The 17056-nt window shown below is 36.3% G+C and overlaps 4 protein-coding genes across 5 annotated transcripts; 2 read left to right on the top strand and 2 right to left on the bottom strand.

Moving 5' to 3' along the window:
• Nucleotides 1–2427: 2427 nt before the first annotated feature.
• Nucleotides 2428–8435, top strand: LOC113054213 (protein FAM122A-like). Its single transcript, XM_026219585.1, has 9 exons — nucleotides 2428–3347; nucleotides 3504–3588; nucleotides 3673–3729; nucleotides 4018–4064; nucleotides 4169–4226; nucleotides 4322–4389; nucleotides 4542–4597; nucleotides 5564–5648; nucleotides 5746–8435. The coding sequence occupies exons 1-9, from the start codon at nucleotides 3262–3264 to the stop codon at nucleotides 5861–5863; spliced, it is 660 nt and encodes a 219-aa protein (XP_026075370.1). The 5' UTR covers nucleotides 2428–3261; the 3' UTR covers nucleotides 5864–8435.
• On the bottom strand, nucleotides 8295–11817 carry LOC113054214 (chromatin complexes subunit BAP18-like). Its single transcript, XM_026219586.1, has 6 exons — nucleotides 11631–11817; nucleotides 11451–11545; nucleotides 11238–11339; nucleotides 10082–10311; nucleotides 9875–9976; nucleotides 8295–9081 (listed from the first exon to the last, which is right to left on the bottom strand). Exons 1-6 carry the CDS (start codon nucleotides 11649–11651, stop codon nucleotides 9017–9019), a joined length of 615 nt encoding a protein of 204 aa, XP_026075371.1. The 5' UTR covers nucleotides 11652–11817; the 3' UTR covers nucleotides 8295–9016.
• A 171-nt stretch (nucleotides 11818–11988) lies between these two features.
• LOC113054216 (ribonuclease kappa-B) lies at nucleotides 11989–14314 on the top strand. The gene is made up of 3 exons (XM_026219589.1): nucleotides 11989–12165; nucleotides 12591–12673; nucleotides 13581–14314. The coding sequence occupies exons 1-3, from the start codon at nucleotides 12088–12090 to the stop codon at nucleotides 13723–13725; spliced, it is 306 nt and encodes a 101-aa protein (XP_026075374.1). The 5' UTR covers nucleotides 11989–12087; the 3' UTR covers nucleotides 13726–14314.
• Nucleotides 14151–16023, bottom strand: LOC113054215 (mediator of RNA polymerase II transcription subunit 11). Of its 2 annotated transcripts, none has more exons than XM_026219587.1 (4): nucleotides 15892–16023; nucleotides 15642–15726; nucleotides 14925–15055; nucleotides 14151–14699 (listed from the first exon to the last, which is right to left on the bottom strand). In XM_026219587.1, exons 2-4 carry the CDS (start codon nucleotides 15709–15711, stop codon nucleotides 14556–14558), a joined length of 345 nt encoding a protein of 114 aa, XP_026075372.1. In that variant the 5' UTR covers nucleotides 15712–15726; nucleotides 15892–16023; the 3' UTR covers nucleotides 14151–14555. The 2 variants fall into 2 exon arrangements, with proteins under 2 accessions (XP_026075372.1, XP_026075373.1); XM_026219588.1 differs by having other exon boundaries at nucleotides 15642–15723; nucleotides 15892–16006.
• Nucleotides 16024–17056: the final 1033 nt, after the last annotated feature.

The raw sequence follows: 17056 nt of genomic DNA, 5'->3' as shown, positions 1-17056 counted from the left end.
CACTTTCAGCTCATTGTAAATGATCATGCTTTATTTATGCTTGAATTGTAATTCCTAAGCATTCCCTAATTCAGAAGCAACACCAGACATTTGTTTTTATAAATATTGTTCAAACTGATAGAATTAACTTTATCAATAACTTAATTTTATTTTGTTTAAATTGTTTACCTTGTTAAACACGGTTTTGGAAGTAATACACACACACACACGTTCAGACTACCTCTGAGGTCATGCTTGGATATACAGGTGCTGGTCATATAATTAGAATATCATCAAAAAGTTTATTTCACTAATTCCATTCAAAAAGTGAAACTTGTATATTATATTCATTCATTACACACAGACTGATATATTTCAGATGTTTATTTCTTTTCATTTTCATGATTATAACTGACAACTAAGGAATATCCCAAATTCATTATCTCAAAAAATGTGAATATTGTGAAAAGGTTAAATATTGAAGACACCTGGTGCAAAGCTTTTAAATGGTCTCTCAGTCTAGTTTTGTTGGCTACACAATCATGGGGAAGACTGCTGACTTGACAGTTGTCCAAAAGACGACCATTGACACCTTACACAGGGAGGGCAAGACACAAAAGGTCATTTCAAAAGAGGCTGGCTGTTCACAGAGCTCTGTGTCCAAGCAAATTAATAGAGAGGCGAAGGGAAGGAAAGGATGTGGTAGAAAAAAAGTGTATAAGCCGTAGAGATAACCGCACCCTGGAGATGACTGTGAAAAAAAAAAAACATTCAAAAATGTGGTTCACAAAGATTCACAAAGAGTGGACTGCAGCTGGAGTCAGTGCTTCAAGAACCACCATGAACAGACGTACGCAAGACATGGGTTTCAGCTGTCGCACTCCTTGTGTCAAACCACTCTTGAACGACAGACAGCGTCAGAAGTGTCTCGCCTGGGCTAAAGACACAAAGGACTGGACTGCTGAGTGGTCCAAAGTTATCTTTTCTGATGAAAGTCAATTTTGCATTTTCTTTGGAAATCAGGGTCCCCGAGTCTGGAGGTAGAGAGGAGAGGCACACAATCCACAGTAAGTGATGGTTTTGGGTGCCATGTCATCTGCTGGTGTTGGTCCATTGTGTTTTCTGAGGTCCAAGGTCAACACAGCCGTACCAGGAAGTTTTATAACACTTCATGCTTCCTGCTGCTGACCAACTTTATGACATGTCACCTGCACGCAGTGCCAAAGCTACCAGTACCTGGTTTAAGGTGTCCCTCTTCTTAATTGGCCAGGGGTATTGGTAAGAGGAAGATGTGATATGCCAGACCCTAGAATGCAGAAGAGCTGAAGGCCACTATCAGAGCAACCTGGGCTCTCATAACACCTGAGCAGTGCCACAGACTGATCGACTCCATGCCACGCCACATTGCTGCAGTAAATCAGGAAAAAGGAGCCCCAACTAAGTATTGAGTGCTGTACATGCTCATACTTTTCAGTTGTTCAAGATTTATAAAAATCCTTTCTTTGTATTGGTCTTAAGTAATATTCAAATTTTCTGAGATACTGAATTTGGGATTTTCCTTAGTTGTCAGTTATAATCATCCATATGAAAAGAAATAAATGTTTGAAATATATCAGTCTGTGTGTAATGAATGAATATAATATACAAGTTTAACTTTTTGAATGTAATTAGTGAAATAAATCAACTTTTTGATTATATTCTAATTATATGACCAGCACCTGTATAAGAGATTAAAATTCGAGAGAAATGACGAATTCATAAACAGCTGTAGATATTTGTTTAATGAATGCTATAATAGAATTAACTTACCTTTTTAATTTTTTGTTAAATGTTTACCTTAAATATATACACAGTTATAGATACGACTGGTAAATGTTTAATCTTGAATATGTAATGGTGTAAAATTTATACAAATTCAGAATTCAAGCAAAATATGTTCAATGTATTTGTTATATGAATGTAATTTGCATTGACATAGTTTATTTGGCAGTATTTTACAATGAGGTTTGATTTGTTAAAAGAAGGTCATGCATTAGCAATCATGAATGAAAAATGAACAATACTTTTACAGCAATTGTTTTTAAGTTTTTTTTTTTTTACATCTTATACATTTACAATTTGTTATAATACATTTACTTTGATCAAACACAGTTTCGTAGTGCATTGATGATGTATGATGGTTTAGTATTAGTATGAGTCATCATCCCAAGGTGACTCTTGAATTAATCCTCAATGAAAATAAACCTAAATATTTACCCTTTTTATTTCATTGATCGTATTACGTCCTTTTAATCAGATTAAACTGAAAAGCAAACTTTATATATCCTGCAATAATGCCAGAGTAATTGGGAGAAGAATAAGCAGTAAATACTGGAGCTGTACGCCACATATTCACGTCTCTTGAGCACTGTGCTTTATCTCTGCGTGCAGTTCTCTTGTCTACCAGAACGAGGCGCTGTTGTACAAGGGGATGCATACTCTATTTGGTTGCGGGAAATATGTTTTATTTTCTAAATTAAGAAATGACCGAAAACTTTTAATGTATCCCGTGTTTCAGACTGTATCAGCAGACACTTTTAAATGAAGATGTTTTCGCCGACAGAGCCGACGATCATATGTTTGATCGGGATGGTGTTATGTCATTTTTCCGACTGCTTTACAAACTAGCAGGTAAACTTGAAAAAAATATATATAATAAGCCGTGGCAGAAAGCTTCACTTTTATCACGACATTTGACCGAAAATATCCGAAAGCGTATTTTATGAACAATTTTATTGGTATTTATTCGCTTATGTGCTGTTTTTGCTTTTCGATGTTTTATTTGCTCTGTTTGGATAAATTGGATTGGATTAAAAAGCCAAAGAACCTTGTCAAGTTGGTGGCTTTGCTTTGGAAATTGTGCTGACTAAACATAACTTGTGCTCTGAAAACGAAAAATATGTTTAATGCTCAGAAATAACTGTATTTGCTTCCTGTTTACGCCGACGAAAGCAACCTGAGGAGTTTATATTAAGTTTGTGTGCTATCCGATAAACCAGCTGTAGCTCGAGCTCACAGCTGTTAAATAAATAAGTGTATCAAGCTGACACTGTTTCGCTTAGAAAATTTAACAAAATGCGATAGACACGAGAAAACGGTTCATTCTGTTAAATTGGACCGGGTATTTTGGCGTAAGGCCTGCTGGTCGGGCTTTTGCCGGGTGAGATTTGGGGGTAAGGCCGCGTCAGGTCGCCTTCAGGCCGGCCGTGAGTGACGCGCAGTCTCGCTGCCAGAAGAAGAGCTATGGAGCGGATGGAGGTGGACCAGTGCGCAGGCGCAGGAGGAGCCCTCCGAAGGTCGAACAGCGCCCCCATGATCACGAACGTCAGGTGAGAGAACTGCACTCTGCTGAGTGACTGGAACGGAATACTACCTTGTGGATTCATTTAAAACAGTGATATATACACTAAAAAATCAAATAGATGAATGATTTTAATACCAGAATATTATTTTAAACTCCCAACTGTTGATTGCTGGCACTGCAGCGACGGGACGACAGTATTCAGCCCTAATAGTTCGGCTCGGTATCGTCGAAGCAGCGTTTCTGTAAACCCGAGCTGTCCCTCACGGGTGAGTGTTTGTTCAGAGGGCCTGTGAATATCAGTTTTGGACGTTTAGTGTTCCAAAATCTGAAGCAATTTGTTTGTGTTACAGATCCTTCCTCTGTCCCCGTTCTCCCTGCCATGTGAAAGATCCGAACACAAGAGACAGGTGAGAACTAAAGAATCGATTCAGTGATGCTTCTGAACTTCAGCGAAGGAGTTCTCAAACGTGTTGAGCACTTGTGGCCTTTGACTTCAAAATTAGAAGAGATAGAGAAGCCATTGTAGTTTTGCCAATACGTTTATTAGTAGGCACAATTTATATATCAAAATTATAAGACATAGAGAAGCCATTGTACTTCTAGCAAGAGATTTAATTTTAGGCACAATTCATATTTCTAGTTCAAAACATTGATTCAGTCAAGTGATGTTTTATTGTACAATGTTTGTCTTCCAGGTTGAGAATATGGAGCTCACCTTGAGGGGGAGCTTGCAGAGACTAAGGTAACCTGATACAGAATTATGCATAAATGAAAGGTATATGTTATCAAAATATTAACTTATTTTAACTTAATTTTCTGGGCTGTTTTTTTTCACTTTAATTTAAGCGCCTCGCCTGCTGTTCCCTTCCCTCCTGCGAGTCATTGGCATGACCATCTGTCTCCAGTGAGTAGGCTATCACTCTCTGTTCATGTTTCAGGTCATCAGTTTCAATCCATTTTCTTTCTTGTTATTCACCCTTGTCTGCACGTCCCATGCAGGGATTCCATTCCCAGGACAGCGGTGTCACTCCTAATTCCTCACCCAGTCCAATTCGAAGGTTTCGAGGGTAAGTTCATGAATAAAACTACAGTATTTGAATGTATATCCTTCAAATGTGGATAGTAGCAGGAATTTGGTCTAATATTTAGTTGTTTCAAAATACAAGAGATACAAATATCTATTCTGAACGAAGCTTTTGGTGTGGTTTTGACTGAACAGAGGATCTGTGAGCTCTGGAGTGAGATGGCCATCAGTTGCACCTTTGAAAAGGAAAGGTAATGATACTCTGGTTCGTTATTCTAAATGCTTTTGCAAAATAATACTAGAAAATTATCAGAAAGTTTAGGAATCCTAATGAATACAATGAAAGAATTATTATTACTAGCAGGTTTTAATATTTTATTGGTAGCATCTTTTTTTTGTATGTTGTAAAAATACACTGCCATTCAAACATTTGGGCTGGTAAGAATTTTAAACAGCACTGGGGGGAAAAACATATGCTTATCGAGTATGTTTCTGTATTTATTTGATTAAAAACAGTAAAACTAACATTTTGAAATATAACACTTTAAAATAAAATGTAATTTATTCATGTGATGGCGAAGCTGAATTAACTGAAGTCTTCAGTGTCGCATGGTCCCCCAGAAACCATTCTTATATGAAAATATGCATTGTAATTTGGTGCAAAGAAACATTTATTATTAGCTATGTTAAAAAACAAATGTTTTTGTTGAAACAGTGACAAGTGTTTTTTAGGACTCTTCCATGAATAGAAAGCTGGAATGAACAGCAATTATTTAAAATAGAAATCTTTTGTAAAAATGTAAAAAAAATGTTTTATCAATTTAATGCATTCTTGCTGAATAAAAGTATTGAATTGTTTAAAATGAATCTTACCTCAAACTTTTAAATGTTAGTGTATGTAATTCTAATATTTAGCTTTCTATATATATGTTTCTATATTATTATAATTTTTAAGCAATATATTACATAGTAAAAGTTCTTGGTAAATTTTTTAGTAACATGGTGAAAATATGTCATTGGAAACTTGGGTGAGTCATTTTGACTGATTTATTCAAAAGAATCAACTAGTTTGTGAATCGAGCTTAACTGTTGATGCTGTTTGTTTGTTGCACGCAGCGTACTTCAGTTCCAATATTAAAATGTTCATCTTTTAATCAGTTTCTCCTGTGACTTTGTTGTCATATAATTTTGTCTTTCTTCCCATCTTCTCCACTCAGGAGGAGTGGAATCGGACGGTCCTCCCAAAAAGCTCTTTGTTGCTGGAGTCACAGACCCTGCTCACATAACCAGTTACACAGTCAGGTGAGTCCTATAATGATGCTTAAATAATAAACTCAACAGAATCTCATGCCGCATTAGGATCTTGTTGAGAGCTTAATGAATCTCTTCATACATACAGTGTTTCCCAGTCAGTGGACTCTTCCTCTGGGACTGCTCCTGTCGATTCAATCCCCCAGGCCACCCCCCTGTGCCTCTCCTCTCCGTCCCCCTTCACCTCTCACCACCCCAGCATCTAAACCCCAGTATTCATCACCTTGTAGAGCTTCGGACTCAAGGTGTTGTAAAATGAAGACCAAACTTCGACCTAAACTCGGTTCTGTCCCTGTTTGTTTGCCTGTTTTTAATTTGGTGCTTTGAATAGAGTATTTCAGCTCTATCACTTCTGAAGGAAATTCGACCTAGTTGCGACTTTGATCTCAAAGAAAAAATCAAGATGCAATAGAAGAAGACAAAATGTTCTGGATGTATCTGACATGACAACATGAACGCTGCCGGCTATCATGTGATGTGTGAATAAATATGGATCTTGAGTGCCTATGGAATAGTGTGTTATAGATATGAAACAATATCTGCAATAGCACATTGCAATGAAAGTGTTCAGGTTTGAAACCTGGCGAATATTGACACAAAGACTCTTTCCTCATTGTACAGAAGTGTTCAAGAGAAAGACCAGTTTTGCTCTTCTTTGTTTTCCTCAACTTTGTATTTTGTATTTTGGCACATCTTCAGCTTCCATTAACAGGGTCCAACGGTCTGGGAAGACATCCAGAATGCATAGATTGCGAGTATTAAAATCAGTTGGCCATAGATGTCAATTCTTTGTATAAATGTGTATAAAAATGTGTATGATCGAATATTATTTTGGTAGGTATTAATCATGTTTTTTTCTTGCGTTTATCCGAGGATTCTGTTGTTTGTAAATATGTTTATTTTTCCATATAACTTTAAGTTTGGACTGAACCTTTTGAGTTTGAAAAATATTCCTTAAATCATTGGAAAGGCTACCAGCGAATTCAGGCAACGCCCACATTTTGATTCGCTTGTCGCTTACTTGAAGGAATAGTCCACCCAAAAATTTTAATTTGCTGACAATTTATCTACCCTAAAGGAATGCAAGATGTAGATGAGTTTGTTTCTCATTCTGGCGGCACCCATTCACTGCAGAGGATCCATTGGTGAGTAAGTGATCTAAAGCTAAATGTAATGCCATATCTATTCTAATGAAGAAAAACTCATCTACATCTTGGATGGGCTGAGAGTGAGTACATTTCCAGCAAATGTTATTTTTGAGTGAACTATTCCTTTAAAACAAGTACTGTAAAGACTAGATGTCCCACCTGACATCTACAATCCAATGTTGGAGTATACACAAAGCACTTTCAGTGAAATGTCCATATCAAAAACTGACCAAGAGCCTTACAATGTATCCCGTCTGAGGCAAGAAGATGCTTTTGAGTAACGCCGCAGGGTGAAAAATCATTAGTCAAACTGTTTTTCCTTCCTAATGAAACCCTAAACAAGACTTTTATATTGTGAACTATGTACAGAAATTGAGGAGTTAAAATACTTGCAAGGGATGAGCTGTTGCATTACAAAACAAGATAAACGTTTCTACAATCACCGTTTCAGCAGATGTCATACTCCTCCTCTTGTACTATTTGCACAGTGTTAGATGTCAATGTTGCGGTAACATGAGTGTGATCATATTTACTTTTACTTTACATATTTACTCTGGATTGCGGCTATAATTGTGGCATCTGAGCTGGATGGATTTTATGAAGCTCATTGAAAATGTATTATCCAAAAAGTGACATGCTGCAGTTAACTGAACTGGAAGCCCTTCTAAAGTAAATTTACCATTATACATCACAGCATTATGCTAATTATTAGATTGTGGCGCATTTTGCATTGTTATTTATGAATGTGTAAAAGCTCTGGTTGCCGTATGTACTTCAGTGTCAATGTTAAAATATATCACAATTCTTGATTCCCAAAATCTTTATTGAATCCCCACCGGCAGCTTGTCGGTCTCTAAAGTTGCACAACAGACATTTGAAGCCGTTCCTCTGTTTCCATATTCATGTATCTGAAGGAATACAGCTCATTCTTCGTTTATTGAAATTATCATTTCGTTTTAAACTCAATGATAATGCTTTACAGGTTTTGAGTCTTGAAGTTTTCATTCCAAAGTTACTTTGCAGTGTCATCTGCGATTTCCAGTTATTGGGGTCCTTTGGATTTCAAAGATGGATACCAATGTTTATGGGTCTTTAAAAGTGATTACAAATGTGCAATATGCATTAAAGTTGCTGGAATTAGTATGTCAAGTTCATCTGGATAATCAGTTCATATCAATGGGATACCAGGTATTTATTAAGAACCTGAATGGAAGACTTGTCAGCTGTTTGTTCTGAATCATTTGTATAATCTAGATGTCATTTATTTTTCAGATTTGCCATATGCTTACTATGACGGGATCTGTTGTATCTGTGTGTCAGACACAGAATCATGATTTTTCCCTTGTTCTCCTTAAATGACTGAGTGGTGTTGTGAAGAAACTAAATGGGTTGTGAGCATACGAAAAACATTGTAAAGAAATGCCAAAGCCGTTGTTCATAAATTGTAAATATATTCTGGAATCCAGAAAAATTAAGGGAAAGACGGATATTGTTTTGAAATTGGTAGCAAAAGTACATTTATTCCCTCTCAGTTGCTCAAGATGAATGTCCAATTATCCGAGAAAAAAAAAAGTATATTATACCATATATTCTTATGAAAAAAGTCATAATTAAAAACTCATTTCATTGATCTGTATGCTGTCTTTTTATGCAGAGCAAAGAAATTGCATGACGAAAGCTTTTGTTCATATAAAATTCAAGCAGGCATGACTGAAATGACCTGTTTAAGTATTCTGTAATGGTAAAAAATGATATCTATGTACATACAATAGAAGCTGCACCTAACATACAGTGGCAGTGAAAGAAAATGGTTTTCTCAAACTATTTTTGATATTGTGCTGCCACATTTTCATTACAAGCATCTTACTTCACAAAGCTTTACTTCAGCCAAAAGGGCCTAATAATAATATTAATAATAATAAAGGAAGTACAGTTTGACTCTTGCAACACAGTCCTGTAAACCCCTTTTCAGCTGTGGGCAACACAACGTGATCACTAAAAAAGTGATTTGATTCCATTATTGATTTTTGCTGCATTTCAAGAGGCAAGGATGCAGTTATTTTTCATGGAGTACTTCATCTACACTGACATGGGTAGAAAATGGATGGTTTTATCTGGTGCTGCTTGAACCCACAGTGGGAAAAGTATAAGGGGTTACAGCAATGATCAAACTGCAGACCCCTGAATAACACTTTGACTGACAAGAGAAGATCAGCGGGACAGCAGAGGCAGATCACTGGAGTTCATTATAAGACTGGAGTCCAGATTCAAGCTCTCTGCAAGAGAAAACGCACAAGAAAATTCAACCCACTTTTTCTATATGGATTAATTTACCCAAAAATGAAAATTCTGTCATGTCATTTGTGATATCACAGTCTGTAGAACAATTCTGAATAATACACTAATACAATAACTTCTACTGCACCTTCTGATCATAAAAAGGGATGTTATTCCTCAGTATGGTCGTCTTTTTTTTTTTTTTTTTGAGCAAATATACAAAGATTCTTAAATCAACATACACTGAAAAGCAATATCACATAAGATAGGAAGTCTTGTTTTCTGTGAAATCGATCAACGTGAATTGAGTTTATGATTAAAACAAACACAAATACTTGCCAATGGGCTCAGATAAAAAAAACAACACTAAATTTAAAGGGAAAACACATTTTCTGATCCCAATGACATGTTTGTTCTTGTTTTCAGAATAAATTCAATTAATGTTCACATTTTCAGAAAACAAATCTTCAGCTATCTTCATTTTGCATATAAAGTAAATATGTCTTGCTTTCTGGATGTTTAGATAATTGTATTGGAAAACAACACAAAATACAGAGGAAATTATTCCCATGCATGATCTGATGCCATTTCTTTATGAATTTAAGACTTTCTGTTCCAATTTAAGAACTTTAAGTCCTAAATTTATGAAAGGATGCATTTATACTTTTTAAGACCTGCAGAAACCCTGTTTTCTAACTTCAGAATAAAAATAAATGACACAAGGGTAAATGATGACAGAATTCTCAATTTTGGGTCAATTAAATGCCTCACTTCATTTAAAATGTGACTCACCTTGGTCAAAGTTGGGTTTTTTAGTGGAACCCTCTCCAAGCCCCTCAATATCCACCAAATCACTGTTCACATCAGAGTCATTCAGAGCACTCAGAGTCACATCTAATAATAGACAGCCAAACTGTGTAAGTGTGCTGAAAGACCACTTGTATACTAATATTGCTCTTTTGTTTCATTTTTTATCAATTTTCATTCAAACGGAGTCACCTGCTGGTTTAGGGTTCTTTATTGCTGGTTGTAAAGATGATGAACTCTGCAATCCAGTTGTCACGACAACCTGAGAGGTTGGCACAGTGATAACGGTGGGGGCGACTGATGCAGGAGGGGGCGGTAGCGCCACTGTGGTTTTCTTCATCATTTTTTTAGGTGACTCTGCGGTGAGAGGAACCCTGCTGTCCTCATACAGCTTCCTTTTCACTGTGGTCTTAATCTGGGCACTACAAGATGATGAGGAAACAGATTTGTGGTGCATTAGGGTTAGATAAGAGAAGATGCACTCGTTAAGAACATTGCAAAAGTGCATTTGCTTTTAATTCATAACATATTTATATAGTTTAGCATGTGATGATGCATCATAGACGTTATCATAGAAAATAAACGGAAACATTAGCTAATATAGTTATTAGAGCACAAAATGTCCCACTACTGTGGTAAATTGGCCCCATACCTTGGGAAAGAAGCCCCGACTTTTACAGAATGTATAAATGACTTCTGATTTCATTTTTATTCATTTTATATATGGTTCAAAAGACACAAAGGACAATTTGGGGTCCACATTAAATTAAATGTATAATATACATAGAAGAAAGCATATTAAATGCAAATAAAGTGTCTAGTTCAATATTTCAAATAACTTTTGTGAAAATAAAATTTCAAAATGCGTCAAATAATGTTCCATGGCCATTCATTGTAAAATTGAAACACTTATTCTAAACTGTATTCAATAAAATGTATAAAATAAAAAATGATCATATAAAACTGTACTATATATTAAATGATTAAAAGCTTCTTGCTGATAAACCTAGCGATTTGAAGGACAGTGGCAAAGATTGGTAAATATTTAAAATTACAATTAATTAGCTCTCAAACTGTGATCCTTAAATAATGTCATCTTATTCTAAACATGCTGGCAAGATTTTTTGGGATATAAACTATTGTTACAATGAATGACAATGTAAAATATCAATGCTTAAACTGATCCTGTCACACACACACACAAAACAATTTAAAACAGCATTTTATAATCCACAAAATTAGGTTACAATAATCTAATATTAGAGAATTTTGGTATTTTTGTTTGAAAACAAAAAGCTGACAATTATCCAGCTATACCTATCACACCAACAGCTTCATAAACACTTACACCGTTCGCTCCTTTATGACGGAGCTGATGCTGTTCAAATCTTCACCGAAGCGACGAACTGCAGAGCGCAGCATCTCGATCTCCGTGTCGGTCCATTTGGCACTGAGAGAGGCAGTGAGAGTCAGTTATAAAACATCCACTGCACTTGAACAAGACCAGTTCATCTGGAATACTGCAGAGACGCAGTTTCAGCAGGAAGGAGGTCTCACTCACCCCGCAGGAGAGGAGTCCGCCACGGGATGCAGCTGCATGGTCAGTTCTCCCAGTTTAGAGAAAGCAGCGCCTGCAGCCGAGAAGATCTCGCCCACCTGATTGACATTTATACGTGTGCTTTTTTATTTACCAATTACTTAAAATATTTATAATGCAAAAAAACTAAATTCCAATGTTTACCTTCGTGGAAGCTGAAGTCATCCTGGAGTGATGAGCTGACCTTACACGAACACAGAAATAACCCAGTCGAGTATCAGTCAACAATCCGGTTTAAAATTACGGTTGCAGTCATTCAGTGACCTTTTGTATGAAAATATCTTTATCTGTGTTATTTTTTAATAGTAAGTCTCTATAAACAACATGAACTAAAAATTCCCAGAGTACAATGCGCTTCGAAACTGAAGCATGTGGTTGGTCAGTGAATAGCCAATCAAATGACATTACACGATCTGCGCAACATCCATACGAAAATAGCCGAGCGCTGTCGAATGGGCTTACGGAACTAGTCGAACAAACCCGAGTACTGCCGATATACATCTCGACTCGTCGATTGGGTCGAGAGAAAGCTAGAGGCAGGCTGTCATACGGACTGGATGTAGAATCATTTCCCCAGTTTTGAGAGGAAGAATCGGATAAAATGCCGTCGCTTTTATTCTGTGGGCCAAAATTGGCCGCATGTGGAATCGTGTTAAGCATCTGGGGTGTCATTATGCTGGTAAGGATTTGAGTCTTCGTGACATTGCTTGCTAGCTGTAGCTAATGGAATTCACCCCAAACGATAGGAATATTTTACCGATATAATAATTGTAAATATTGCAGTTTTTTTTTTTTTGGTCTTCACTGTTAGAAAATGCATCTATTTATAATAAATGTGCATAAATAGATCTGTTCAGTCACCTATTTATATATATATCAGCTGAATATAGAAGGAACTTTAAATGAGGTATAAAACAGCAGGTGTTAGGGTAACGGTAATGGGATGTTAATGCCACATAGCTATTCTTTACAATTCAAAAGTTTTTAAGTAACGTTACTTTTCTTTTCTTTGTGTGTGTGTTCATATACTGTATGTGTTTTGAGCTTCTATCCATATTTAATTCCACCTAATGTCTTAATACGATTTATTATTGTTATTTTCAGTCAATGCTAGGAATTTTCTTCAGTGCAAAATCTGCTGTGCTGATCGAAGATGTTCCATTTACTGAGGAAGACATCCGTGATGAGTGAGTTCATCTGATCAAATATTTTAAGATAATTTACCTTTTTGGGGTCAGTAAGGTTCTCTCTCTCTCTCTCTCTCAGTAAGGAAACATTCAATTAACGTTTTAACGTGACTGTAAAGGCATTTATAATGTTTAAACAAATGTTTTAAATAAACGCCATATTAATGAGCTTGATTGGCCAGCCAACTCACCTGACCTGAACCTCACAGAGAATCTATGGGGTATTGTGAAGTAACATCTTACAAACAATACAGAAGAGCTGAAGGCTGCTATCAAAGCAACCTGGGCTTCAGTAACACCTCAGCAGTGCCACAGGTTGATCACCTTCATGCCATGATGCACTGAAGCAGTAATTTGTGCAAAAGGAGCCAAAACCAAATACTGAGTGCATAATTAAACCTGCTTTGGACATCTTGAACATTTCTGTTTTGTAAATCTTTTATTGATTGATCTTTGAGAATTTTTTTTTTTTTTTTAAATTTGATACTGATTTTTAAAAGCCATCAGACCTTCAGAATTGTAACAAAAAACTCTTGAAATATGTCAGTTTGTGTGCAACGAATCTAGAATATAAGTAGCTTTTTTTGAAGAAGTTTTCCATGATATTCTAATTTTTGAGATGCACTTGTACTTTTGAAATGCATTCAAATGGAAAACAATTGTAATATTTCACAATATTGCTGTTTTACCGTATTTTTTTGCTATAAATGCAACCTTTGTAATCCCAAGATACTTATTTAAAAAAAAAAAACATTTAAACCATTTTACCAAACCCAACTTTTAAATGGTAGTGAATATTTATTTGTATTAATTGAAGTATAATGAAGTCTCCTATTTTGAATAGACATGGCAGGTATGACATTTCTATGTGCAAATATTTAATGGTTAATTTTCTTATCTTCAACAGCAAGAATCCACCGCAGACTATTTACGGACTCTACAACCAAGTTGGCATCAACTGCTTCATTGCTGCTGCCATCTATGTAGGTGTCGGCGCAGTGTCTCTCTGTCAGGTTCGCCTTAACAAGCGCCAGGAGTACATGGTCACGTAAACCCAAACAATTTCATATTCAACTGCAATTAGTCAGAATTATTTATTTCTAAAAGACTTCTCCATGATTTATGCAGATTGTCTGAATTGGATATATTTGGTAGTTCATCTTCGGGTCAAAATCTAAACAAGATATTATGAATAAAAAGTGAAAATCAATATATATATATATATATATATATATATATATATGCACATAGACACACGATGTGCATATATATGCATGCTATGTATTATATTTTCCACAAATATTCAGATCTTTGGCTCCACATTCTCTATTATATAAATAAACAAAATGAGCAGAAAGTCTTTACTTTAACAGCTGTCTTCTGATGAACCTAAAAGACACTATTAAACACTAGGAGTCCATATGATAGTAGCTGGTGTTCATGTAGAATGTGACTGTTTGACTTTTTTTTTTTTTTCTCATTGTTTAAATGTTTGTTTGGTAAAATAAATGTCTGTTGTTTTATTGAAGTAAATCCTGCAACCCTTGTGCTGTACACTTGATATTATCACAACTGTGATCAACAAGATATGTGAATGGAGAAGTCTTACATTTCCTTCAATAAAATACTAGTGACAAAATATTTTATTGTTCTTACGTCATAACTATAAAAAAAGTGATTACAGAAAATAAGAAAACATGTAACAATTCTTAATAAGACAAAAGCTTTGGTGATATTGTAAGCGAAATCACTAGTTTTGTGTATAATAATAATAATAAAAAAAATGTTGTTGGCTTGTAGACAGTATTCAAAAAGCTTTTGATGCATGTTCATACTTATGAAGTCAGCTGGCAGATATTGCAACGGTCCATTTAATGTGTCTTTACGTCTGCGGATCAAGCATTATCTCACAGGTGCGTCCCAGCTCTCCCAGTTTGACGCGGGCATACTCTGAACGGTTTAGGGCCATCTGACAATCCTTTCTGGCAGAGTATGTCGATCCCTCATGAGGCTGACCTGTTGCTACCTTTACTCAAAACAAAGGATGAGAGAAAGAAAAAAGAAAGTTAGTGCATCACACCATAGATGTATAATCAAAGGTTTCCCCCAATTCTATGTTTTATACATATATACCACATAGATAGATAGATTGATAAAATGATCAACAGATTGAATGACAGAACAATATATATAATGACAGAAAGATTAGATAGATAGATAGATAGATAGATAGATGTGAACACATACAGACCTGTGTCAGATATCGGATCTGTGAACTCAGTTCACTCTCCACTCTGTTGATGGAGGTCTGGAACTGGTTCAGCTGTCGGTCTAATAAACTGGCATTGGCCTTTTCTTTAGAAAGCTCCAGCACGATCGTTCCTGAAAGACGTATTGTTACTATTCAATTTGTCTACTTGAATACTTGTAGATTAGATACATTTAAATATGCATGTTTTGTAATGTCAAAACATACAAAACCCTTAATTTTAAATAAAACAACATCATTAAGCTGGTCTCCCGGTCTGGCCCAGATGGTCTGTTTACTGCAGGGGCCACCAAACTCAGTCCTGGAGGGCCTTAGCTCCAACTTACCTCAACACACCTGACCGGAAGCTTCAAGTATCCCTAGTAAGAGCTTGATTAGTTTATTCAGGTGTCTTTGATTAGAGCTGGAGCTAAACTCTGCAGGATCCCTTCAGGTTCGAGTCTGGTGACCCCTGGTTTACTGGCTTTTCCTTGTAAGACCAGCTTACCGTATACAAGTTTGGCCATAAGCAACAAACTATCTTAAGCTGGTTTAAGCTTCTTTTTGTCGGCAGGGACGTCAGTTCTGTACGTTTTATCATATAGCGAATGCGATTATGTCAGGATTTCTAAGCTAACGCATTCAGAATCCACATCCCAGTGTCTGAATTAATATTAAGCATTACTGAAATTAAACCCATGTACACATTTAGTGACAAACCGGCGCTCTGCAGCACTAAAGCAATCTCCTTCTCCACATCTTCTAACGCTCTCAGCCTGTCATTCGCCATTCAGAACACAGCCTACTGAAAAAAAGAGAGAAGACGAAAGACGAGACGAAGAGAATGAGCAACAACAGAAAAAAACAAACAAACACACACGCTAGCTAAACAACGAACGTCGATTTGTTAAAATATTAATAATGCAACCCAGAAATCCATGTTTAATAGTTAATTTTTAAGGCTACTTACGTTCGTTCACTGTAGGGTAAACTTGACGAGATGCTCAATGTAACCTAGTAAGCGCTCTCAGTGTGTAGCTAACTACGGAAGCCGCAGCGGAACAAATTAATAGAACGCGACCCCGCTGACTACATTAGTGGAAACAAATCATGGGTTATGGATAACTTGAAATTAATGCCATTTGCGCCACATCTGGACAGAAATGAGTTCTCTGGGACCGCCCGTGATATTAATTGTGAAGAGGTGGTGAATTGTCACCACAGAACATGGAATTATGGAAGAGTCACGTGCTGGCAGAGACGTTTCTCAGAGACTGTAGGAGAGATTCTTTCTTTGGCCTCTTTGAAAAGGGTGAGTTTCATTACAAATGTACAGAGAGACACAAGCTATCAGAATTGTTTCAGTAATGGCTGGATGCTCTGACGATGTCCAGGCTAGAGGAGATGCTAGCCTTTCACATGAAACTCTGGTAAGACATGGACACATGAAGGTAAGACAAACAGAACTTGACATCTATTCTAGTACTGATTTGATTTCTTGATTTCATGGTATATGTACTTGCTATACATTTCAATTTAAGTGTGCTTTGTTTTGTGTCATATTTTACTCCATTCCAAAGATAATGGAAGCTCCAGAAGCCCGGATGAAGGTGCCACCCTTTCTTTAAGAGTCAATGAGCTGCAATTTCTTAATCAACAGGTGAGAGTAATATTTAGAACAACATAAGGAATCAAATGCCTTATTGCAAAAACTAACATTTTATTTGCATCCAGGTCTTGGAATTTTGTGCATAACGTTGTCATTTGTACATTTAATAAAGGTTTTGTTATGCTTAATTTATATGAAATTAGATTTTACTTAATAAATACGTTTTTTAATGTTTTTGAAAGAAGTCTTTAATGATTATGATCAACCCTACTGGCAGATAGGTCCTTCAAAGTATTTTGGAGAGGTGAGGCATCCAAGTCGCAACATTTATCTACTGTGGTGCCTTAGGGCTCAGTTCTTGGACCAATTCTCTTCTCTGTTTTCATGGCATCATTAGGTTCTGTCATTCATAAACATGGCTTTTCATAACACTGCTATGTTGAGGACAGGCAACTCTACCTCTCATTCCATCCTGACGATCCGAGAGTAGCTGCTCGCATCTCAACTTGTCTAACAGACATTTCTT

This window comes from Carassius auratus, chromosome 35 (assembly GCF_003368295.1).
Source record: "Carassius auratus strain Wakin chromosome 35, ASM336829v1, whole genome shotgun sequence".
NCBI classification, from domain to species: domain Eukaryota; kingdom Metazoa; phylum Chordata; class Actinopteri; order Cypriniformes; family Cyprinidae; genus Carassius; species Carassius auratus.
Note: the sequence above shows the minus strand (reverse complement) of the source record. Positions and strands in the feature narration are given on the sequence as shown.